The 25,422-nt window shown below is 52.0% G+C and overlaps 1 protein-coding gene across 8 annotated transcripts in view; it reads left to right on the plus strand.

The window, feature by feature from the left end:
- CACNA1E (calcium voltage-gated channel subunit alpha1 E) overlaps positions 1 to 25,422 on the plus strand; it is a 111,320-nt gene that overhangs the window by 37,385 nt on the left and 48,513 nt on the right. For all 8 annotated transcript variants that reach the window (XM_027694868.1, XM_027694874.1, XM_027694871.1 and 5 more), the window contains exons 6-8: positions 456 to 608; positions 727 to 908; positions 15,027 to 15,130. In XM_027694868.1, coding sequence (XP_027550669.1) covers positions 456 to 608; positions 727 to 908; positions 15,027 to 15,130 — 439 coding nt within the window. The remainder of the gene's footprint in view (positions 1 to 455; positions 609 to 726; positions 909 to 15,026; positions 15,131 to 25,422) is intronic.

Here is a 25,422-nt window from a genome sequence, read left to right on the forward strand (position 1 = left end):
CAAAATTTCATCTGTTGGCATGGGGATAAATAAAGAAACTAGGCTACTGCTGGCTCCAGTCTTCCCATCCCTCCTGCCCTGGGCACCAGCAGGGCAGTGTGCTGGATCTGTGCCTTGTGGGCAGTGAGGGGGATGGAGCTGCACTAGTCATGTCCCACCAAGTTCAGGTGGGACAAGGACAGCTAGGACACTGGAGTGGGGACCAGCTCCAGAAACAGCCCCTCCTGGAGCCTTCCTCTGTGACCTAGCCCTCCTTCTCTTGGGATGGTACTTTTGTCCATGGTTCTCCTGCCCAAAGGGATCCTCCAGGCTCTGCTGGCTTCTTGCATCTCTCTGAGGATGACTGTCCTTCCTCTCTGCTCACCGTCCTCCTCTTGCCAAATGTGACCCAGACGTGCTTCAGGTAGGGGGTTTGGATCAGTGTTTTGAGCTGTGCCCTTTCTTTCCTCTCCCAGGCTTGCAGATTGTCTTGAAATCCATCATGAAGGCCATGGTGCCTCTTCTCCAGATTGGCTTGCTGCTCTTTTTTGCTATCCTCATGTTTGCCATCATTGGCCTGGAGTTCTACAGCGGGAAGCTGCACCGAGCCTGCTACACAAACAATTCAGGTGAGGAGAAGGGCTCTGCACCCACTTTGCATCCTTTGGGTGGTAAAAAGCTGGGAAGAGCTGTCTCCTACCTCTTCCTTACCTCTGCCTCCTTTGCCTCCTCTCTGTGTGCTCTCAGGTGAACTAGAGGAGCTGGACCCTCCCCATCCATGTGGGGTGCAGGGTTGCCCCCCAGGCTACGAATGCCGGGAGTGGATCGGTCCCAACGACGGGATCACGCAGTTCGACAACATCCTCTTTGCTGTGTTGACCGTCTTCCAGTGCATCACCATGGAAGGGTGGACCACAGTCCTGTACAATGTGAGTAGAGTTGCTCTGGGGTTTTTTTGGGCAGATGGGCATGGGGGTGAGGGAGCTGGAGGCAGTATTTCTGTGTGCTGGAAACTTCTAAGATCCTGAGTTTCCTTTGTGATGGGAATGGAGTTGGTCCTTCCCATTTGGGCAGGAGATGGTGGATAGAGGCATGTGTTACGTTCCTCCAGACGAAGGGAGCTCTAAGGGCTTAGTCCCCAACTCTGGGTAGTGCTGCCCATTGCAGAGAGCAAAACCTTGTGAGCTTGGGCTGCAACAATCCTCCTGCTTGAGGGCTGTCCCTGGGGAGGCATCCTTCCTTCCATCCTCCTCCTCCTGTGCTCCCCAGGGCAACTCCATGAGAGGGGACATGTTTTCTGGGCACTGCATATGTGCTCTCCCTGTACACCAGGCAGCAGATGTGCCTGCATCCCCATGGTGGCCTGGGAAAGCCCTGGAGCTAGGCTTGGACCCCCTGCCCTGGGGAGTCCAGGGCATTTCAGTGTCCAACAGGGAACTGGAATCTTTGATATTTGTGCTGGTGGAGCAGGGAATGTCTGGGCTGGGTTCCTGTGGTTTGCAGCTGCTTGAAGTTGCCGATGGCCAAACTCTTGGGGTGCCCAGAGAGCGACCTGAGGGCGAAGCTGGAAGCAGGAAAAAAAGCTGCAGGCGATCACAAAGTGCGGCATCGTTGTGGGCGACTGGCCATATAAGTATGTTTGAGTTTGTGGGCTTGAAGCAACCGTGCCTGTTCTGTTCCCAGCCTAATTTCAGCATCAATTTTGGCGTCATTGCACCGGGAATGTTTTTATACCCTGGTTCCCATAACGCCCGGAGTTTTGTAGAGTGGCATTGCTCTGCGGGAGGCAAATTGGATGGCATGTGATGGGGAAACGTGGCTCAGTGGTGGCTCTGTCATTGATGGAAAGGCTGCTTTTTAACCCCAAGGTAGGCCAAGGTACCAGGCTGCCGGTGTTGGGTCCCTTCCTCCCACTCAGTCCATCCCAGGGTACTTCTGGGGGTGCAGGATGGTGCGTGTGGACAGATGGATTGTGAAACCTAGACTGGAGTAGGAAGGAGAGAGTTCATGGCAAAGGCTTGACCTTACCATGAGGATTTGGTTTTCTTCTTCCTAAAGGAGATGGCGGTGTCAGAATCCCGCTGCTTCAGCGGGGGAATTAAGCAGGATTGAACCACCTGAGTGTTCAGACCGAAAAAAGTCGATTTCTTGTCTGCTTCTGGTGTGTCAATGGGATTAGAGACTTAACTACAGCACCTATTGCCCAGGCATAATTGAGTGGAGCAGGGAAGGTGATTTTCCAGTGCCCTGGGCAGCTGCTGCCTCCTCCCTCTGCCATACGCAGCCCGTGCCTGCCTGTGGCTGGTGCCAGCAACCTTCCCTGCACCTTGTTCTTGTGTTAATGACTGTCTCTCTGTAAAACTGCTTCTATCAGAGCTCCCCATGTCTCCTCCTTCTCATCCTTTGGTGCCCGCAGCAATTAGCAGCAGCGCTCCCTGTGCTGGAGCCCCAGTGGCGGTGTGTGAGGAGATGGTGAACTACACAGACAGGCAGTTTATGGTCTGATCGACTTCAAGGGTTTGTTTGAGTAAGTCTGGTCTCCTGTTGCTTGGGGTGTCCTTGCTGGGAAGGCTGGAACTGATTAGTTCAGTGTCTGAGATTTGCTGATTCATCAGCTGGGTCTTACTGGAGGGTAAGGATGGGAGGTGCTGCTGGGAGCACTGAAAACTATGCTCCACAGGACCCACCCTACAGAATCCCCCTGTTTACCACCACAGCTGATAAACTGAGGTCTCTCTGGAGCCCCTGGGGCAACCACAGCCCTGGTATCCAAGTAACCTTCCCGGCACCAGTTGCAATGCCGGGCAAACGTGCTCTGTCACCGTGTTCCCGATGGCCGGGACCATAAATAAGGTGCCTCCCTTTCCCGCTCCTCTGCAAAGAACCAGCTATTACTAACCTATAATGGAAAAGATTAGGGACCTTCCTTGGCTTATAATTGAATGAGAATTTGGGCCTTGGTATGGTAAAATGCTGCTGATTCACTTTGGGGGGTGGCAAGGGATGGTGTTCCTGGCACTACTGGGCGGCACCTCCTGCCCTCCCCAGGGACACGGGCTGTCTCTCAGAGTGCAGAGGTTATGGGTGCTCTGTCCTTTTGCTGCTTGGAGAAAGAAAAATGGATTTCTGCCTTTTTTTTTTTTTTTTTTTAATAAAAAATGAGAGAGGCCCGTGGGGAGATGTAGTCCCTGGGGGGATGGAGGAAGAGGGCTGGGAAACACAGGAGTACTCTGCCAACAACTTCATCACTTGGAGCAGCAAACCAGAGCAGGCTCCTGCTGCTAACCAGCATGGACCTTGCCCAGCACATGCCCCAGGTCTGGGGGGCTCGGCGGGGGACTCTGTTTTCCCACTGGGGTAAAGCAATGGGAGGCTGCGTCCTTGCGGATTAACGCTGCAGGGGAGAGGGAGATGGCAGGAAAACCACTTTAGCAACCTCTCAAAGAAATTGCTTACTATAATATTCCCCTGTGTAACTGTATCATGATTTTAAGATCCATTTTTCCACAATTTTACCGGCTCTAGGAGCGTAGCTCCCAGAATTTGTAGGCAGCATCACGAAAAGCTAATCAGCCCCATGGTACTTTCCACGTGTGTTGTTTCATCTATGTGTTTGCTTTTTGCCTTCTTTTCTTCAGCCTTGCCTCTATGAAGGTAGAAATCACAGTATGGGTTAAAAATAGAAGAAAAAGCCTCAGATTGAGGGGGTGTTATAGCTTTCCCAGCTCCTGTCCCCGGGAGCCTGGTGGACATTGTTTTCTTTTAGAGGGGAGTTTTGGTTTTATAGCTGTCTCTGTGGTCTGAAACGGGCTAAGGAATATTTTACTTTTCTTCTTATACTGGAGCATATGCCCCTTCCCTGGGCTGGCTTGAGACCAAACCTGATTTCTGTAGGGACCAGAGGGAAATATAGTGCTGGCAAAGAGGCTCACTGTCCTACTTCTCCGCCTCTGCAGCCGTGCTGGCATGGGGCAGGGGCTGGGTTGCAGTTTTGTCATTAAATGGTGATGCTTTGGGAGTGGCGGGGCTGGTGAGGGGCTGCCACTGTGTGCCATGGAACTGGCCAGACACATCACGGGTACACGGTGATGCTGGTGGCTTTGGATGCCCAGCCCAGCTCCCAAGGTCCCAGAAAGCAAACTGGACAGGAGTTTGAAATCAATATTTCCTCCAGAATGTCGGCTCGGGAGGCTGTATTTATTCACTCCAATTGTTTATTTGCTTTCCCGTTTGGAATTGCTCAGCTACTGTGCTTGCAGGTAGCAAGGAGGAGGCTGGCTTGATGGGATCTGCCACTCTCCTTTCCCCCCACGCTGCCAGGAACTGAGATGGGAAGAAAAACACTTGTGGCAAGGATGTGCTGGGGCTGTGGATGGGTGGGCTCTGCAGGGAGAGGGGACAACCCTGCCAGGCTCGTGTGCTCCTTTGCCTGGAGCACTGCTCTGTGCTCTCCAGTCACACCAGTTCTGGGCACCACAGCCCCTGGCTGGGATTTAGTGTTTGGACAACTGGCAACACAAGTGTGAGGAGAAAGCTGGTGTTTATAGCTGTGGGAGCAATGCCAGCATGGAGACATGCAGCCAGGGAACCCAGGGCTGCCTGCCCCTCGTGGAGCAGGTCTGGAGCACAAGTCTGATAAGGAGCCAGCTGAGGGAGCTTGGCAGGGGCAGCTCAGTCTGGAGAAAAGGAGGCTCAGGGGGACCTTCTCACTCTCTACAACTCCCTGATAGGGGGGTGCAGCCAGCTGGGGGTACAGCTCCTCTGCCGGGTAACAGGTGACAGGATCAGAAGAAATGGTTTCAAGTTGCACCAGAGGGAGGTTTAGATTGCATCCCTGGAGGGATTTGAAAGACATGTGGATGTGGCACTTGAGGACGTGGTTTAGTGGTGAACACAGCATGCTGGGTTAATGGCTGGACTGAATGATCTTAGAGGGCCTGTGCAAACTAAACAATTCTGTAATTCTATGATTCCTGTTGCATGTTTTCCTGCATGGATCTGGCTGTCAGCTTGAACTCCTCCTCCTCTTGTGGCACCAGGGATTGGGACCACAGGGAAGCATGAGGGCAAAACTGTACAGGGAGCCTTAGGAGGTGCCAGGGCTGAGTGTCGGGAGCCTTCTGGGTGCTTTTGCAGCAGGAGGAGAATGTTTGCTGGGGGAAAGAACACCAAGTCCTTGGCAGCTTCCAAAACACCTACCAAAATGCAGTGGTGGTGGGCAGAGCTGTAGGTCTCGTGTCCCCATGCAGAGCTGAACAGCTGCTGCAGAGAGCCAGGCGGCTGCAGAGGCGCTGGTTAGGTGTGAAGTGTGAGCTGTGTGTGCAGAGACGGCAGCTGAGACGCTGCAAGAGCGGCTGTAAAACAGGAGCTGCTGCAAGGACGGGGGTTTGCAGCAAATGTGACTCAACCACCATGTGCTCACAGCATGCTGGAGGTGCTGGGGCCAGGAGGGTGTGAGGGGAGGACATCCCAGTGTTTGGCATCTCCTCTGTAAGTGGGGTGCAGAAGGGTTTTGATGAATCTCGCTGTGTGCAGAAGTTGAGGTTTCGTGCTGGTGGGCACAGGGCTGGTTTTGTTTGTGAAGGACCAAACCTGAGATCACAGAATCACAGAGAGGTTTGGGTTGGAAGTGTCCTTTTAAAGATCATCTGGTTCCAACCTCCTGCCATGGGCAGGGACACCATCCACTAGACCAGGTTGCTCCAAGCCCTGTCCAACCTGGCCTTGGACACTTCCAGGGATCCAGGGGCAGCCACAGCTTCTCTGGGCAACCTGTGCCAGGACCTCACCACCCTCACTGTATAAAAATTCTTCCTTATATTTAATTTAAATTGACTCTCCTTCTATTTAAAACTGCTACCCCTTGTCCTATCACAACAGGCCCTCCTAAAATATTTGTCCTCATTTTCCTTACAAGCCCCCTTTAAGTACTGAAGATCTTCTGAGATCTGCTGGAGCCTGGTTTTCAAATGTGGTGACACATCCATCCTTTTTGAAACAGGGACTGTTCAGGCAGCCCTGATTTGGGGTGCTGGGAAAGGGAGGTGTGTTATCTCACTGGCCATGCTGGAACACGTGGATCAAAAAGGGGAGCAGGGCTTGACTTTGCCCTTGTCGACCCTGGAGGAGGCCAGAGGAGGAATCTGTTGCAAAACAGTTATTTTTCCATGTGTGTGTGTACAAAATTTGCATGTTGGCACAAATTCCTGGGGTGTCACAGTTGTCCCATGGGATGCTCAGCACTCAGTTGCTCTCCCTGAAGCACCTTTGTGTGAACAGTGTGAGTGGGAACTGAGAATCATGCAGATCCGGGTGGGTTCCTCCTCTTGCCTTTCAGAGTGAGGACATTGCCTGCCTTTCCATGGAGCAGCAAGGAGGCAGCAAAATCAATGACCTCGCCAGAGAGGATTTTCCTCTTTTTGGAGTTTGCTCACACCTGACATGAGCTGGGAAACCTGAGCCCCAGCGCTTCCAGGAGCTGCTGCAGTTCCTCTGGACATTGATATCTGTTTCCTGGGATACCTGGTCCCAGGGCAGGAGCTGCAGCAGTGCCAACCATGTGCCAAGGGTTGCAGGGATTCTGCAGCGAGGGCTTGTGATGCAAAGATCCCCAAAACAGCACCTGTCCTCACACCATGGTGATGGGCAGAGCACGGGAGGAGCTCAGTGATCCCAGAGCTGGGGGCTGAGCCTGCCCTGCTGCCCCTTTGGGTACTGTGGGTTCTGGGAGTGTGATGGATAACAGTGCTCCCAGCAAGGAGCAGCGCTGGCTAGAGATGATCTCTGGGGAAAGGAGGAGGAGGAGGGAGAGAGGCTGGGGAGCGGGGGAGGTGGGAGGGATGGCAAAAGAGGGAAACCACTTGGCTTTTTAGCCCTCTGTGCCCTGGGAGGACGCCAGGCTCTCAAGCCGGAACGGTTGGAAAGGGAACAGGAGTCCCTTCTTATGTGTTTTAAATTAAAACACAGCGCACACAAAATATCCTGTCGGGGAGGTATGAAAATTTAATCAGCACCCAGAGCTCTGAGCAGCTCGGCAGCGAGCACAGCCCGTAATGCCTCTGCAGCTATTCCTGGCGGCTCCCGGCCGTGCGGGCGCAGCGGGATGGGCTCTGTGCTGGGGGAGCAGGGGCTGCCAAAAAGTCCCCCACACTCGTGGCACCGCAGGACGGAGCCCCTTCCTCCTCCTTCCTCCAAAATGTTAAACGCTGAGCGTTTTAAATATGGTGAAATTAAAGAGGAGTTAAGAGAGGAGATGTCAAATTCCACCTCGAAGGTTCAAACGCTTCCTAACTTAACAAAGTGAGCTGTTTCTCCCCAAATGGCTCCAGTTGGTGCCCGTGCTGGAGCCCGTCCCTGCCAGGCACATGTGCAGCAGCCAGCCTGCTCTCCCCTCTCCTCCCTTCAGGAAAAACGGCTCTTTCTCTGCACTCAGCAAAGCCAGACCCTCGCCAGCTTGCCAAATGTTCCTGCCTTTTTTTTTTTTTTAATCCCCTTTTTCCCTCTCTGTGTGTGTATGTGCTGAAATGACACAGCAAGAAACAAACTGTGTCTGCTGGATCCCAGCTTTCAGGCATGTTCTATCAAAAGCTCCCTGCCCACACCCTGCTCCCTGCCCGTGCAGGAAAGTCTCACTCCTGGCAGCATTGGAGGAGCCGAGGGGCTGGTGGAAGCACCAATGCTCCAGCATGGATGCTCTGGCATTCCCCAGCAGCTCCAGGCTCAAGGATAGGAGGTGGAAGGGGTTTCAGTGCTGTCTGGTCCCCCATTGCTCGTCTTTTTTAAGCCCAGGACTTTCAAGTCCATTAGCAGGTTTGGTGCTGGAAATTGTGTTGGTGAGGTGTTGGAAAGCTGTTTTCATGGTCAATGTGCTGCATCAGGATTGGGTTGTGGGGGTCCACGAGTGAGGTTGTGCATGGGTCTGTTGCCCCAAAGCCTTGCAGCTGGAGTTGGGGATGTTCCTGCATCTAGGAATGTCATACAACCATGAAAATCATATTTTGGGACAGCATATCATGAGGCCTGAGCTGCCTCTCTGGGCTTAAAATGTGCCCAAAACAAAGCAGGGATCCAGGCTGGAAATAACCAAGCCCCATGGGAAAACAGCCCCAAAGCTGATCCCATGGAAACCGTGCCCTGCTGCAGCATCCAGGGTCTGAGTCCAGCTGAAAGGGCAGTGGTGCTGGCATGTGGATCTGCACTGGAAACACTGGCACTGCCTTAGCTAAGAGAGGGGTCTAATGAAGGCTGCGAAGATTTGCAAATGCTCCATCAGGAAAAATTCATCCTGCCTGTTGGGCACTTAGGAGGGTGCTGGGGAAGGTGCAGGAGGGATCTGGGCAAGGGGAAGGGAGAGATTTGGGAGCAAAAGTGGGGGTAGGTGAGGGGTCACGGTGAGGGATGACTGTGGGGAGAGGCAGAGAAGGAGGCACACATGGGGACAAGGTTTGGAAATCAATGCTGGGGCATCTGGGTGCAATTTCTTGGTGGGTTGGCAAGAACAGAACCAAAATTGGTCTTCATGCATATCTCAAATATTTTGAATGCTTGATTTTCAGTAATGCTTTGAGCAATGCATTTTTTGCATTCCATTTAGAAAAGGGAAAAATGAAATATGTTGTGGGTTTTTTTCCTGTTTCCCCACTCCTTCCCTGCACATGCACAAACAAAAGCGTGCCCACGTGATGTGGGCTGTGCTGATCTTTGTGTCCCCTTCTGCCAGGACTCTTGCTTGCCCTGGGCATCCAAGAGCATCCCGGGGTTGTTCCAAGCACAGGGAATAGGGCAGGAGGTGCTCACCCTGCCTGGAGACCCCAACATGTGGCCATGACAGGATGTGTCCTGCCACGGGTCAGTCCTGGCCTTGCAGAGGAAATGTACCAATTTCCTCATTAACCTGATTTGGAAAAGCAAAGCATTTCCATTCAGATCTTGTCCAGTGCTGGGGTCGCTGATGGATCCCAGGCAGGGCTGGCAGGGAGTGAAGCATGGCCCTGCATGCAGGAGATTAAATTACCACTATTAAAGGGAAGAAAGAGATCTGTTACTGTACTGGGGAGAGCAGCAGCGGGTGTCAAGGTCTGGAGGGAACTGGTTAGGCCAGGGAATCTGCTGTAAGGTATTTTTTTAGTTATTTTTCTCCCCCTTTTGCTGGGATATGGAGATTTTGAGGCTGTTGCTGCTGACCCATGTGTCAGTCTCAGCTGGATGCAGCTGTCATTTGCAGGGAGGAGCATGTTGGGGGCTGCAGAGGTGATGCTGGGGGGATGCCATCAGCCATGGCAGGGGTGTGCTGGGTGTCACCACCAGACAAAGACCATCAGGAGTTGCTGAGCCAAGGGTTTGGAGTACAAACCATGGAAGCTGTGTTGGTTTCACACTTGCTGTCCTGCTCTGCAAGCACCCGAGAAAGGCTGGTGAAGGCAGGCACAGTGCCCAGGGCAAAGCCCCTTGAGATCCTGGCTTTCCCCATCAAACCCCCTCACTAGGATTGCAGCCAGTGTGGACTGACAGACCTGTCCTGCCCAGCCATGGTGGTTGGGACAGTTTGGTCACCCCATCCCTGCCCGGCAATGCAGGCAGAACTGTGGTTACCCGTGGGAGCTCTCTGTGGGGCAGGAAATTCTGGGCAGAGAACAGCCACAAGAACAGGGTGCTGCCACCCATGCTGCTGGAGATCCTATAGATTCCCTCCAACCTCCCTGTAGGTGCCATATCCCCCGAGCAGACCACAGCCAGTCCATACAGTAATGAATGTGCATTACCCCAGTCTAATTATGTGCTGTTTCAGTCCAGATTCGAACAGAAACCACAGAAGCTCTTTCCTCATGCAGATGGATTTTGTGTACAGGGCATCAGGGTGTGCTGCTGGTGTTGGTCACTCTGGATGTGGAGGTCTCCAGGACACATCTGCTGGGAAAAGGCAGAAAACTCCCCTGCCCCTCAGGGAAAGCCTCAAGTGGGAGCCCAGCCCTGTTACGAGACACTGGAGAATCAATGAGGATGGATCTTGATAGGGCAAAGGGGAATGGCTTTAAACTGAAAGAGATTAGATTTACATTATATATCAGAAAGAAATTCTTCCCTGTGAGGGTGCTGAGGCCCTGGCACAGGTTGATCAGAGAAGCTGTGGCTGGAAGTGCTCAAGGCCAGGTTGGATGGGGCTCTGAGCAACCTGGGATAGTGGAAGGTGTCCTTGCCCACGGCAGAGGGGTTGGAACTGAGTGGTCTTTAATGTTCCTTCCAGCCCAGAATGTTCTAGGATTCTGTAATCTCTGTGTGAATGAAATCCAGCGACTCCCTGTGTCCTGCTGCTCCCCAGATGAGCTGGGAGCCCAGACCCTCGGGCCCCAGTTCCCCTCCCTGCGCTGGTGAGCAATGAGTGGCCACTAAGGCACCCTGCACAGACAGTACGTGCTCTCTGTTTATTTTTAGCTAGGAGAGACTGAGGGGTTTATTGAGGTGGTTTTTTTTCCCCTCCCCTTCCCCTGTAGCAAAGAAATCCTGAAGTTTCCCATGCGCCGCAGCCCGAGGGAGGGTACGTGTGGGCTGCGCGCTTGTGCTTTGCATTCGACTTGAGTATATATTTAGATTTCTTTAGATTTCTGGCCCCCCGAGTGAGACCTGCTTTTGCAGCTCCCTGTGCCTTTTCCTGCCCTTTGGAAAAAAAACAAAAAAACCCACCAAAAACCCACCACAACACAAGAGCTGCCTAAAGAATAAGCTGGTGCTTGGGGGTTGAGAAGCAGAGGTTGGTGGGGGTTCCTGCTCTGGGTTGGTGTCCACTGTGCTGGCTCTGTTCCCTCGTGAGGATCCTGCTCCCACACCCTGGTGGTGTCATTTATAGGCTCAGAGGGTTTTGCTGGCAGCAGAATTGGTTGTGCCAAGATGTGAGTGTGGTGGTTCAGCTCAGGCTGGGAGTCTCCACCAAAGCCTTGGTATGGGAAATACCCTTGGGTGTGTGGTCCCTTGGGGAAGAAGCTGTGACAAGCTCATGCTGGTTGTGTTGTTGTCTGAGGTGTGCCTGGAGGCAGCAGAAAATGTTTTTTAGTCTGGTGGCCATGGGAGAGTTTGAGAGGTGGTGGTTTAGGCTGGTGGGGTGCATAATGAGAAGGTGGTCATCTTAAAGGGAAGGGAAGAAGCAGCAAAGATCAGGCAGCTCCTACATTTCCCAAAGAGCTTGGGTGAGTGTTGGGACTTGGCCTGCTGCACTGAGAGCTGGGGAGGAACCAGGAGTTTCTTCATTAAAGGAGTTACAGCATTGGCGTAATTTGGGGATTAAACTCCCTGTGTCTACCCTGAATTCTGCACATGACGACCTCCTGGTACCTTCAGCAAAGGGGGAAAAAAAACTATGGGAAGGCACAGTGGACCAAAGTGATGAACCACTGCCTACAGAGGGATATTAAGAGCAAATGATGCTCCAAAGGAACAGGAAAAGGGGCTGCTCAGTCAAGACAACTACATCTTGGTGCTAAAATTAGTTGGGAAATGCTGTGAGAGCCACCAAAGGTCATGTTGACAAAGACCTCATGGAGGATGCTCAAAGGAGCAGCGAGCGGTTCCCCACCTCTGCAGATGGAAGCAAGGCACAGTGAAATGATGTCTGGGGACATTTGGGCATGGATGGATATTTCACCCCAGCTTTTGGTCAACACAAAGCAACAAAAGGCTGGATAGCGGGAACGAGGACACGTCCGTGAGCACGCCCAACATGGAAACCAAACACTGAGACCATGGCACCCATCAGCCAGGCCCTTGGGATGGCCTCCCCCCCATGCTTGGAGGGAGCTGGCACATGAAATGGCAGGTCTGGTAACAAGTATTTTTAACAACTCCATCGAGTTGGGGGAGGCACCATCTGACTGGAGAATAGCGAATGCGATGCCTATATTTAAAAGCGGGGGGAGGAGGGGAAGAAAAGTAAGGCAGGCAGGAATAGGACTGTAAGCCTGACCTCGATCGCATGCCATTTCGGAACAGATTTGGAAGGCAGGAGAGGAAAATGAATCATGGGTTTGCCAAAGGTAGGTCACTCCGGGCTAACCTGGCATCAGAGGCCTGGAAACATTGTAGAGCTGCTCTTTGTAGTAAAGCTTTTGCTATGGGAGAGTCTTAATGAAGCAGAGAAGAGGGGAAGGGGATGAGGAGCAGGAAAGCAAGTAGTACTGGGATGATCCTGAGTGGTGTTGAGGGGATATAGAGGATGTCAGCAACGAGTGGAGTCCTTGGGGATGAGTCATGGGCTTTCCTGCTTCCAGCATCGACTGGCTTCCTGGAGGTGGAGGGATGGAGACTGCTACTCTGGGCTGGAGGCATTTGAGGGCTGGAGGAAGAGATGTGGGATGCAGTGAGAAATGGAAAGCCATGTGCTTGTTGAGGAGCAGCAAAGATATCTCCTTGGAGCTTAGGTCTTGCTGATTGGGAAGCAGCAGTGTGGAGGAGGAGAGGATGAGTGTGGGTGACATCAGGGTGACCATGAGGCGACCACAGGGCAGCAGTGCCGTGAAGGAGGAGAGAGGATTGAAGGCGGGATGGCAAAATCTCTGTAGCATCATGGAGGGATGGAGTGGGACCCATTGAATTACTCACTCAGATCTTCTGTGTCCAGGGAAGATGGACTGAGCCTGGACAGGAGGAGGGAAGGGGCTACTCGGTAAATAGGGCAGGAGAGCCAGTCATGCAAGAGAGAACTGGAAGAACCTTGCTTTGGCTAGCAAAGCAGAGGCTGGAGATGGCCATGATTGCTGTCTATAAATAGATCAGGATGGGAAACGGGAAGGAAAAGAGCTATTTCAGCCTAAGGCCAATACTGGCAAAAGAATAGAGTGGTATATAAAATGACCACAAATAAATTTAGGCTGAGAATTACAGCAGCCATTGGAGCATCTGCCTGAGGAGCCTTCCAGTGGGGATACTTAGTTTTTGGCAGTCAGAGTGGTTGAGCAGGTACCAGGTGACAGTCTGGAGGCACTGCATCCTGACTGGGCATCGCCAGCTCCTGGGTTTGTAAAGTGCATTGGGATGTCCCCTGGGAAATTTTATTTTGGGGTGGGGGATCCCAGCAAAGCTGGCACCAGCCAGGAGGCTGCTGGGGGCAGTGCTGTTCCTGGGGCTGTTGGCATCAGCCTGGGTGGCTGGGACCCTCCCTGAGCTGGCTGTGGCCAGTGGTGTGTACTTGAGTGTGTGGGTCCATGACCATCCCCTCCTTTGCCTCAGAAGTGTCCCTCCTGGAGCTGCTGGCCGCTAGTGGTGCTGGACATGTAACCTCCCAAACCTCCTTAAAAATCTCTCTAATCCCCTTTACCTCCACCTCCGTGGGAGCTGGGTACTCAAATGGACATAGAGGTCAGGATTGCAGACAGCTTGTCCCATTGGGATCCTGCCAAGCCCCTGCCTCAGCTTTTCCTTGTCTCATTCTCCTATAGGAAAGGAGCTCATCTGTTTTCCATTCCCCATAACAAGGACCTCTGGGAAAGCCTGTGATTTTTAGGCAGGAGCCTGTTTCAAATGCTAGCAATCCTAGCATGGGTGGCAGGTACACAGAGGCATCTTGGCAGGGAGCTGAAGCCCAGCCAAGCTTGGGCTGAGGGCTGCACGGTGCCTTGAAGACTAATGCCATGGCCAGTGGTGCTGTTAGAGCAGAGCAGAGTGGCCTGAGTGTCTGAGGGCTGTGATGAACATGGAATGCACGGGATTCCTGCGCATCATTCCTTCCTCCCTGCAATCACTTCTCCCATTGCTCTGAAGAAAGGGACTGGAGGTGGACTGGGAAAGTGCAAGATCTTGGGAAGATGTGTGTGGTTTCCCCAGTGCCAAAGGAGGAGGGCAGTGAGTCCTTCCAGGTGCTTTCCCCAGCCTTGTCACTGAGGTCTCTGCCTACAGCATCCTCATCCCAGTGCATTGAGGCATGCTGGTGTTACCAGTCCTTCGTTGGAATCAATGTCAGGGTGTTGGGGACACCCAGCTGAAGTTCACACTGGTGCCTCAGTCACTGGAGGAAGACTCCAGCACGGTGGCTTTCTCTCCCCCTTGGAGACGCGCTTCTCCTCTTGCAGAGCCTCGCCTCAGCTCCTGCACTGGCTGACCGGGAGACGTGGTGCCAATGACTCAGATGAAGATGAGGGCTTAATTAGCACAGGGAGAGGAGGGGAGAAGAGAGAGAAAAGAGAAAGAGTCTTTCATCGCAACAAGATTGATACCACCTCCCCCAGACAGTCACGTTCTGCCGCATCACCCTCCAGCCCGGCGTCATGTGCACCGTGCCTGACACCGGAGGACAAATGGGGCCTGGGAAGCAGGGACACAGGGGCATTGCTTTATTAAAACCCTCGGTGAATTAATGTCTGGAGGTATTGAGCAGGGCTCGTCAGGAGCCTTTATAGCCGTCGGGCTGTACCCTGCGATCAGAGCTCCCCTCTGATCTCAGCTCCTCAGATTTGGGGTAAGGTACCCAGGGTGGGAGGGTGTCTGTGAGGAATTAGTAATGATGCCAGCAGCAGAATGCCCATTTGAAGGTATCCCACTGTGCATTAAAGGACAAACATTGTCTGCCCCTTCTTCAGACACCAGCTTCTCTGGTCTTATGGCACCTCATAAATCTGTGCTCAGCAGGCACAGCTGCTCCAGGGCTGCTTCGCCCCATCTTGGTGGGATGTGCAGGGGACAACTGAATCGAGCTGCTGGGGAAAACATGCTCAGCGTGGCCCTCTTGCCCTCAACACCCTGATTTTGGGCTGCAGGACCCTACACTTCTGACTATACCATTGCCTTAACATCGCATGTCCTTGCAGGGGTGGGCAGACGAGGTGGAGGAAAGTGGTCCTGGCCTATGAGGGCTGGAGACTGGGGAGAGTATGGCTGGGGCAGGATGCCAAGGGGCATCAGGCCTCTGCTAGTGGGGAGTTCCTCTGCAGGGTGCCCACCAAGTCTTGACAGGCATGGCCACGTTATCCTGAGGAGCCCAGTGTGGTCAACCCGGAAGGAGAATCACCACCACATGTTGCTGCTATTGAAGGTAACATCACGCATGTTTTTTCTTTCCCCTCCAGACCAATGATGCCTTAGGAGCCACCTGGAACTGGCTGTACTTCATCCCCCTCATCATCATTGGATCCTTCTTTGTCCTCAACCTTGTCCTGGGAGTGCTGTCAGGGTAAGTGAGACGTGGTCCTTCTCCTCTGAGCTGTGCCCATTGCATGTTTCAGAGCCCCCAGGGTGGCCCCTGGTACTGCCCAGGACCCCAGGACCCCAGTAGCTGGTCTCTCCATGTCCCCTATGCCTGCCTGCCCCACAGCAAGGGATTGTTCCCTGGTTATGCTTGGCTCTCTCTCCCTGGGAGCTGGGAAAGGGGCAGCCTTGATGATGCTTTCTTGCTGTTTTGTGTGGCTGAAGAGCTCGTGGTTTCGATCACCTGTAATAGATGGTTGGTGGGGATCTGGCTGCCTGGGACCTGCCAGAGGGGAGAGACATGGGGGGAGTCTTATGGAAATGCGTTTGAGTCCAGGATGGGTTTGCAGTGGGGTGTGGATTTGCTGGCTGATAGAATATGGTGGGCATGGGTTGGGGTGGGTCTGGAGAGTGATGCAGGGCACCTCCATGCTGTGCAGGCTGTGCCCAGGAGAGATGTGCCCAGTGCTGGTGGGGGGTGCACACTGGTGAGAGAAGGAGTGCCTGGGGTGCGTGTGGACAAGCCAGAGACGTGGGGACAATGCAGCTGTTCCTGTTCTGCACTTCCCAGGGGAAAGGCGGTTTTAATCCAAGCCATTAAACTGGGTTTAGAGAGAAAAAGTCTTGTCTCCATGACAATGAACTGTGGTTGCATCAGCACATCCTCAACCGCTGGCAGGGGTTGGTACATGGGGAGAGCATGTCCTCTCCTGCACTGGGAAGGGGGCGTGGGCTCCTCTGCCCTTACTGAAGCAGGTAACTTTTTAGCTAATTTCTCACCATGCCAAAAAGCAAAAGCTTTTGTAGCACTGTTTTGGCCAGGTGGAAAGCCCTTGGATGAAGGAATCAAGGTAGAGAATGGCCCTGGTCATTTCTGTCCCTGTCTTGTGAGTTCAGGTGTGATGGTGGTGGTTTCAGGAGTTTCTGGAGCAGCAGTTTGGGCTTCTTCAGAGTCTGTTGGTGGGTTGAATTTCTCCAAATCTTGTTCTGGGGTCTGAGTCCCGGGGCTTTGGGGACAGGCTACAGGAAGGGCTTCACATTGCCTTGCAGGGAGGGAATTCTTATGGGGGATGAAGATATCCAAGCAGTGTTGGATGGCTTTTGTATTTCTTATGTCACATCCAGCTTGGGCGTTTGAGCAAAGTCCAACTGGGTGTAAGTGTCAAGCAGGAGCTTTCCTGCAAAAGCCTAAAGAAGGAAAGTTAGGAAGCTCAGGGCTAGGTAGCTGGGAAGCCCCCTTGTTAGAATGTTGAATTGTGTCAGTGTAGTGTGTTGTGTGGACTCTGGAGCTTTTGGTGCTGGTGAGCAGCTTGGGGGCACAGCAAGGCAGCACTGCTCTGGCCTGCAAGCCAGACACTGGCCAGAGGACCAGAGGGGGGCTCATGGGATGCCTGGCCATGCCCTGGTCCGTCTTGGTGCTTTCCTGCACCGGGCCTGCACAAGGCAGCTGTTTCCATACCCGCCAAATTGGATGCAGTTGTCTAGGGCTCTTCCCAGGCACTGGCTGGCATTTCGACTGTTTGTTTATTGCTAATAGGGTTTGTATTGGGGAAGGATGCAAGTGGGTGGGTGGCCTAATTGGCAATGGAGATGCTCTCGTGGCGTGCCAGATATCTAGGGAAAAGCAGGACTGCTCAGCTTCCCAGAGGGCTGAGTGAGGTGAGCGGAGGTGGTGAGCTGGGCTCTGCCACTCGATGGCAAAGCCACCGTGTGTGACACAGCCACATCCTCTGCAGCTCCGTGGATGCAGCACCTCAGTGGGGGTGAAGCATCCGAAGCTGCTGCCAGCAGGAGAAGGTACTTCTGCACGCAAACAATGGATGTTCTTGAGCACAGCAAGAAGAGCTTTGTTCCTTGCTCTGTTTGCTTAGTTTTTATTGTTTTTAACACTTATCGCAATCCTCTTGTGCTGGAAGAGAGCACTTGGCTCTGCTGCAGGAGGGGAAGGGTGACCTTTCCATTGCCCAACTCTGAGCTGGATGAACAGGCAGGGTCTGGATACGCCGTGTGCCCTGCGGCTGGGCTGAGCTGAGAGGAGATGGTCACTTTGGGAGTAAGCTACACCTCCACTCGAAGGAATTCCTTCCCTGGCATTGCAGCACTGCTTTGGAGGGAGACAGGCTGTTCCCAGCTGGCTGAAATCGTGGTCACTCAGTTAACATGGGGCACACTGGTGAGCGCTTAGCCCTGGTAACCTGCTTGCAGAGGTCTGGACCCGTGTTGCTTGCAAACTGCTCCACCTGCATCGGTGAATAACGAGGTCTGCTCGGGACTTGCAGACTTCTTCTCCAAGCTCACGCTCGGGAGCTGCTGCCGAGCTGCCTCTGCCCTCACCTCATCTTGGCAGGGGTTTTCTTTGGGGCAACAGTCAAACATCCGGGGTAGGACCCGAATGCAAAGAGGCTGCAGGAGGACATTTGTATGTTTAATTTGCGCCCAGCAGAAGCTTGCTGGAGCCCAGATTTAGCAATCTTCTGGTTGCGATGAGCATCTCTCCCAACAGTCAGTTCCCCAACTGTTAAGCTGAGGCATGACCTCCGTGATGTAAACAGCCTGGATCCATCTGCTCCTTAAGCACAAAGTATGTGGGAGAGGAAAAGAAATCATCATACCAAGGCTCCTCGATTTCTCTCCCTAAATACTAACAGGCACACATGCACTGGAATTGCGTGCGACGCTATTAAGAGGAGATGGAGCTGCTCCAGGCAGGGGCTTGGAGAGCCAGTTCTTCTGTGGCTTTGGCATTTATTACTGTGTCTATTAACTTTCCCCCTCTATGGGTGCAATTACAGATCAATTAATTCTAACTGAAAGCAGGAAAGAAGAAAAAAAAAACTTGGCCCTGTTCCTCTTTGAGAGCAGGTACGAAGCCCAAGGAGATGTGACTGCTCAGCTTTTAAAGCTACACAAGCTACTGAAATAATCCTGGCAGAAGAGAGTCAGTGGGAGCGAGCAAGGATGGAGCATCCATTGAAATGCCCTGTTTTCTGCCATGTGGCAGCTGGTGGATTTGGGAGCTTGGGAAGATGCTGAGACTCATATCAAGTATTACCTGATGCTGTCTTGTGGCCTGAGAAGTTGCACATGCCCCATGCTGGAGATTTGCAAAGATTTCCTCTCCTTTTTTTTGTGAAATTGCTGAGTTTTGGTTTGGTTTTTTTTCTCCTCAGCTGTTCCTCGTGTAAAACAATTTGGATATGTGTGTTCAGGCTGTGTCTCCAGGGCAGCAGAGACATGATGAGAGCTGTGCTCTCTCCCATGCCTGCTTCCAGCAGCAGTAATGCCACCCTAGAAGTGACCACAGCTCACCACTGGTCCTCTGCCAGCCACTGTAGACACCCTGCCTGCTCTGCCACTCCTGGCAAGAAGATGGTTTATGTCTATCTTGTCCCTGGGAGCAAGAGGGTGAAAGAGTGAAGGTTAAAAAAAAGTCATGCTTGGAGGAATAGCACTGAGAACTCATGCAGAGTTCCCAATACCAGACAGGCTGCATTCTCACTCTTTTCCACCTCCTTTTCCCCAGCTTCTGCAGATCTGGTTTGCAGTCACCCTCCTCCATTCATTGCAGCATCATCCTCTTGTTAAGGGCTGGTAGACTCCATTCCCTTATCCAGTCTTGTACTTCTAGCCCCTTTCCAGGGTAACAAAGCTGCTATAATCACTGGTATTTGTGGTCTTCAACAACAGCTGAGTGGGTGCACAGTGGATGCTGCCTGACCTGGGAAGGCTGGATCCTCAGGCCAGCCAAGGAGGAGACCTTTGGAAGCTGATCACAGAGGAAGAAGTCGAGCACAATGGCAATAAAAATGAAATCCATCTGCCTTGTACCAAACGAGAGTAATTTAAATCCTCCTAATTGCTTCCACTCATCCTGGTGATGTTAAGTCTTTTCTCCCTTTAAGTCTTTTCTGCCCCCCACCCCCAGCTCTTGCACTAAGCCTTTGAAAGAAACGACTAATGTTATAATTAAAGGATCAATTTGGCAAGATTTCTTTGTCTTAAGATCTTTCTTTCAGGTTGGGTTAGCACTGCATTCCCAGTCTCCGGAGAGTTTTCTTCAGTTCCTTCAGGAGCCTTCTATACCATCTCTGAAATCTATTCACTTTGCTTAATTTGAATTTTTTTTCCCATCCAATTTGGAGGCATAACAAATGATGAATAAAATTAAGTTTTATAGCAATTAATAATAAAGGTGTTGAGGGAACAGGTATACATTTTCGATGGAGATGGGCTTCTTTTCTCTGGCTCTCCACAAAAATCTGGGCCCCCATGTGTTTGAGCAGGATCAGATGGTTTGGAGTCAAAAACACTGGGAAGAGGATCAGTATCTTGGAGGTAGGCGGTTCATGGAGGGGGATGTGGGGAGACACGTTGCCACAATGCAGGAAGGCTTGTGTGGGGATCATGAGTTGAGAACAAGGTGTCAACAAACAAATTTCTTTGCTGAAAGGCTGGTCAGGTGTTGGAACAGGCTGCCCTGGGGTAGTGGTGGAATCACCGTCCCTGGAAGCATTCAAAACACGTGGATATGGCACTGGGGGCAGTTTAGTGGTGAACAGGGTGGTGCTGGATTTGAGGATCTTAGAGGGCTTTTCCAACCCTAATAACTCTGTGATTCTATGCCCAAGAAATAGTTGGAAGCTTGGAAGCGTTGTGTTGTTTTTTCACTTTACTGATTGTAGGATCTCTGGGAGTGGCTCGGATGAGATGTGAAATGTCTGCGCTTGTGTGTTTGGGGACTCACTGGTTGAAGCCACTTTTGAGTGGAGGTGTGGGTGTGACGAGGAGGGTGGGCTGTGATGCCTCCTGCCAGGTCCCACGGCACCCCCATGGGCTGCACGTTGGTTGGGCCACATTTGGCGAGAAACGTCCACGCTCGTCACTTTGTTCTGGGGAGGCTCTTTGTCATCGACGTGGTATTTGAACATGAGTGAAGCAAAGGAGCCTCTGAGACCTTCATCTCAATTCAGCAGGCAGGTGGGCATCCATATTCAATGAGAGCCTCTTTGCCATGCTCTGCTGTACCATCTTGCTGCAGAGGCCCTCCAAGCCCTATGCAAACAAGCTGCCTGACAAGGGATGTGCGTGCCTGGTGTGCCATATCCTCCGGTGTTACAGGGGAATAATGACTCCTCTTACAGCCAGCTGGACGAGATTAAAAAAGAAAAAAATCCACAACAAAAAGATGACTTGGTGACTTTCCCCTTTGATTTCTCCTGGCAAATTATTTGCCAGCATGTCTCAATTGCTTCAAAATTGCTCTTGTTCGTGCCTCCTTGCAAACCTGCTCTGTGGATTGCCCGTGGTCTGCAGACTGTGGGTGAAAAGCTCAGTTTTTTGATCCTCTTGACAAAGCACTAGGCAGATATTTGTGCTTATAGATTGCTTTTGGAGTTGTTTGTTCCAGGTTATTGTAATTTCTGTGATCCTGGTTGACGACAGCAATAGAATGGCCATGGCTGCAGCTGTTTGACTTGGTGGATGGCTTTGGAGATGCCCAGTTCCTCCAGGATCAGCTCCACCTTTGTAAGGTGGTGCTGGGCACTGCTGTTTGGATGAAGCTGACAGGACACCCCAAATGACATCCATAGAATTATCTGTCCTTTGTGCATCAGAGGCTGCTGTTCGGTTTGCAGCAGCAGACTGGCACATCTAGTAGTTGCATTGCAGGTTTCACACTTGATGGCTGCTTCTGAATTCATTGTATCTGTGTGTTGAAGGCTTCAATTAGAGTGCTTGGAAGCTCCTGGGAAGTTAACATGATGAAATGTTGGAAACTGGTTATTTTTTTTTCCCCGTGCTGTAACTCACCTGCAGTACCGGCCATGCACCTTTCATCTGCAGATCACTGTTGCTTGCAAAGGGTGACTGTAAAACTGTTCTCTGCTTAAAGAGGATAAAAACTGGAGCATAGGAGAGAAGGGGAGGAGTGACATTTTTCCAGCACTGCATGAACCAGTGGGAGTGATTGCGAACAAAGCCCGGGGCTCTTGAAGCAGTGAAGCTGTGCTGCTCATGCCAGCCCTGCCTGATAAGAGTGAAATGCAATCTAGAGCTTCCAACTCTGCTTCTGGCTGATGGGGCTTCCAGACCCTCCACCACCCTTCTGCAGCTTCCTTGCAGCATGGGCTGACTGTCCTATTGCTGCATTTGCTGCATCATTGCTCATGGAGTTCTCTGGGCAATGGGGACAGCAATACAAACCTCAGCGTTGTTACCCTTGGAGAAATGTTGAAATGGAGAGTCTGCAACTGGAATGTTGGTGGCCCTCTTATCTGCTGGTGATGCCCTCTTTGGTGCAGCCCTGCATCCTGCTGGCTTCCTTTGCTGCAGCAGCACGCTCTTTGTTTGCATTGAGCTTGTCACTGGGACCCACGGGCCCCTTTCCACAGAGCTGCTTCCCAGCTGGGTAGATCCTAGGCTGTGCTGCCCTCCTGGATTATGTTGTCCTGTGTGCAAGACCTTACAGTTGTCCTTGTTGCTTCAGAGAATAACAGAACGGCCTGGGTTGGAAGGGACCTTAAAGCTCTTCTCATTCCAACCCCCCTGCCATGGACAGAGACACCTTCCACTAGACCAGGTTGCTCAGAGCCCCATCCAACCTGGCCTTGAATCTTCTCCAACTTCTGGCAGTTCAAGTGAACTTAAATCAAGCAATTTCCCATAGCCAAAAAACTTGTTTCCTCCTACAAAGCAGGCCTGTGAAGCACATCTTCCCTCTGCAGAGGTTTTTGCACCTTTTGGTCCCCTTGCTCCTGCCCTTGCTGTCAGTTCAGTGCAATAATCCTGGTCTGCAGTGCCAGTTTTGCTGTGCTGCTTGTCACCGTCTGTTTGAGTTGAAGCTCCAGGTTACAGACTGCGCAGTCAGTTCAACACTCTTACTTCAGTTCCTTTACACCTCTTGGGTAAATACCATCTGATCCCCCTGGTTTGCAACTGTCTCAGCTGTGTTTTCCACACCGTCTGTTGTCAGTTCTGTCCCATAACCTTCTCTGACACCCTCCTGGAGTCTCGAAGGCAGTTTTCCCTCAGACTGTGGTGCTCAAACCTGAAGTGGAGCCATGAGCTGAGACCTGAGGAGAGCAGCAGTATTACCTGATGTCTTACACATGGTCTTCCTTGGTATGCATGCCATTATATTTGTTTTTTTTTTCATAGCAGCATAGTACTGCTGTCTCACCTCAGTGTGTAATCGAGTATTTTTTTTTGCTTCCCATCCCATCCTTTCTGCTGCCTTATGTGGTTTTAAGTTTGGTAACTTGTTTGCTGGAGGAAACTTTAATGGTTGCAAAGGGTGGTGAATTGATGGGTTTGAAGATAGTTGGCTTGTTGTTTCGAAGCGTGGAGCCCACAATACTGAGGTGACCAGCATTATATACCTGCTCTGGACTCAAAGATGGTCCAAAAAGTAGAAAAGTGGATTGCAGTATCTGTGATATTCTTTTTTCTTAACTGGTTTTTGGTTGTTGGTTTTTTTGTGGTTGGTTGGTTGAGGGTTTTCCTGTTTTCTTGTGTTTTAGCATTTGGGGTTTTTTTATGTTTGTTTTGTTTTGTTTTGTTTTGTTTTCAAAAAAGGGGACCCATTTTCAAGCTGGCTGCTTCCACATGCATGGTTCTCCCATTAAAACCCGACCTGAGCTCTCCAGTTAGAGCAGAACACAACATTGCAGTAAAACCATCACTGCCCTGGTGTGGGGGAGGATGTGGGGACATGGAGATGAAGATGGCTGAGCATGGTGGTGTCCCCCTAAGGCCTCCTACCAGGAGCAAAGATGCTCCCAGGCTGCATGAGGGGAATGCCAAGGCTGTAGAGGAGAATTTGTAGGCAGAGGAGGAGCAAACCATCTGTGCTCTGATTGCCCCAGCAGGCTGGGCATGGTGTGTGGATGGATGGTGCCCTTGTGTGCAGGAGGACAGATGGCACACACTGCTCCCCAGATCCCACCATGACCCTCAGCACTCACCTCTAAAGCTCTCTGAGCACCTTCAGCTTCATGAGATCGGGCAGAGAAGGGCTGCAATGACACAGGGTTGGGACGTGTGGAGCTCAGCCATCATGGGTGGATGTTTTCATGCTGGAGCCATCAGGATTTAGGGCCTGGAGACCCAGGTGGACAAACAGAGGTGTTGCTGGTGGAGACTGTGCAATCTGCTGGGCTCCCTTGAACCCCCTTGCAGGGACCCCATGGGGCAGCAAGCCCTGGGCTCTTTGCAAGGCAAAACTGGGCCATCCCTGGCAACGTAACCCAAACACACCGGGAGCAGAGCCCTTCAATGGGAGGCAGGAGCCTGCTCTCTTGGTGATGGGATGCTGCCCTGCCTGTGACTTGGAGCCTTCCCAAGCGGCTGTCAGTCAACATTGCTGGCCCTGTTCTCACTCACACACAGTATTATCTCTACCCGCTGCTGCAAATTGGCTCTGAGCAATCCTTGATCTGTCAGCATCGCCTACCCACTCTCAGATGTCACCAGCCCCCGCTGCTGCCCTGCTCGGTAACGTGTCTCTCTGAAATGTAATAATTCATTAAGTTGAGATTAACTTTTTTTTTTCCCCACTCCCCTTTCTGCCACCCCTTCCTGCTTCTAATGGACAAAAGCAATTAAGATCCATTAGGGATCAAGTGTGTGGGAAGCGACTCCCTCCGAGACGCTGCCGCAGCTGCACGGACCTTGTCCCTGAATGCCTGTGGCACCAGCCTCCTGCAAAGTAGTGCTCTGTGGGCAAATGGTTGGGTAGGGGGAAAATGCTTGAGGAGGTGGGCTCTGGAAAAGGTGCTCCCATTCCCTTCTTCAGCAAAAGGTGACTTGAGGCTCAGCTGGTCCTTCTGGATGGCTTCTCTCGCCGTGCAGCAAGAGGAGGCACCAGCCTCAGCAGAGGAGGAGATGGAAGACAGGGATGGCAAAGCAGGAGGTGGCAGAGTGGCCTGATTCCCAGCTGGTGTAAAGCAGGGGAAGCTTACCAAGTGCTTCCAGTTGCAGGCAAGCTGAGAGAGCTGGGGTTGTTCAGCCTGGAGTGGAAAAGGCTCTGAGGAGACCTTAGAGCCCCTTCCAGTGCCTAAAGGGGCCACAAGAGATTTGGAGAAGGGATTTTGGACTAGGGCCTGGAGTGGCAGGACATGGAGGAATGACTTCAAACTGATAGAGGGCAGGGTTAGGTCAGATATTAGGAAAAAAATCTTCCCTGTGAGGGTGGGGAGGCCCTGGCACAGGTTGCCCAGAGAAGCTGTGGCTGCCCCATCCCTGGAAATGTTCAAGGCATGGTTGGAGGGGGCTTGAAGCACCCTGGTCTAGTGGGGGGTTTCCCTGTCCAGGGCAAGGAATGAGATGGTCTTTAAGGTCCCTTCCAATCCAAATCATTCTAGGATTCTATATGGACAGGATCTGGCTGGGTAAAGTGCTGCCAAGGTGCTGGCTGACATGGGGTTATGGCCTGTGGGGCAGAGGTTCAGGCTTTGGGAGGACCAGAGGACCAAACCAGAGGAAGACAGTCAACTTCCCCACTGACTCAGACTGCAAATGGCATCTTCTCATTTTTTGACATCCCAAATTTGCAAACAAAGGCTGGTGAAGAATGATAGCACAGCCAAATGCTCCTGCCTTTCCTCCAGATAGGGCAAGGAGGGGTTTTGACATGGCCTGCCCAAAACTGAAAGTGCATTTCACTGTTGGCTGTGGGAGCTCCTTCCTTCTCCCCCATCTCCTCCCACCCTCCTTGCCTTCACTTAGGCTGCTTTTCTCTTCCTTGCCTTTTGTTCTCTTCCCCTTCCCTGCCCTGGGAAGAAAGTTTTATTTCAGCCTGAAAGCCAGTGCTGGAGGGGGAGAGTCATTTGGTGCTTAATGCCAGAGCGGCAGGAAACTTCACCTTCCTGGGGTGGAATTAAAAACACTTGAATTGTCTGGGGACCTTAAACAAGAGATTGCAGGGAACATTCAGGGCTTTCCACACAAACACATGCACACACACACACATGTGAGAGCCCACACAGCGTCAAGGGTGTAATAGCTCAGCTGGGGTAATGCACTTGAACTCTCTCTGCAGCAGACAGACCAGTCCTTTCAATTCTTTTGAACATATTTTATTTTTCGAGGCTTGAGATTGCTGCTAGTCTCTGGGGAGAGAGATGTTCATCTTCCAGAGAGAACAATGCCATTTGTTCTTTGTAATCATGCTTCCCTCAGGGCACCATGGGACCAGGAGGGGGAATGAGGGCATGGGCTGGAGTTCTGTGGATGCTGGGACTTGGGGATGGAACAGGGAGCTGCAGCCAGCAGATTGTG

Source organism: Neopelma chrysocephalum, unplaced genomic scaffold (genome assembly GCF_003984885.1).
Source record: "Neopelma chrysocephalum unplaced genomic scaffold, ASM398488v2 Primary Assembly neopelma1_98, whole genome shotgun sequence".
Lineage (NCBI taxonomy): Eukaryota > Metazoa > Chordata > Aves > Passeriformes > Pipridae > Neopelma > Neopelma chrysocephalum.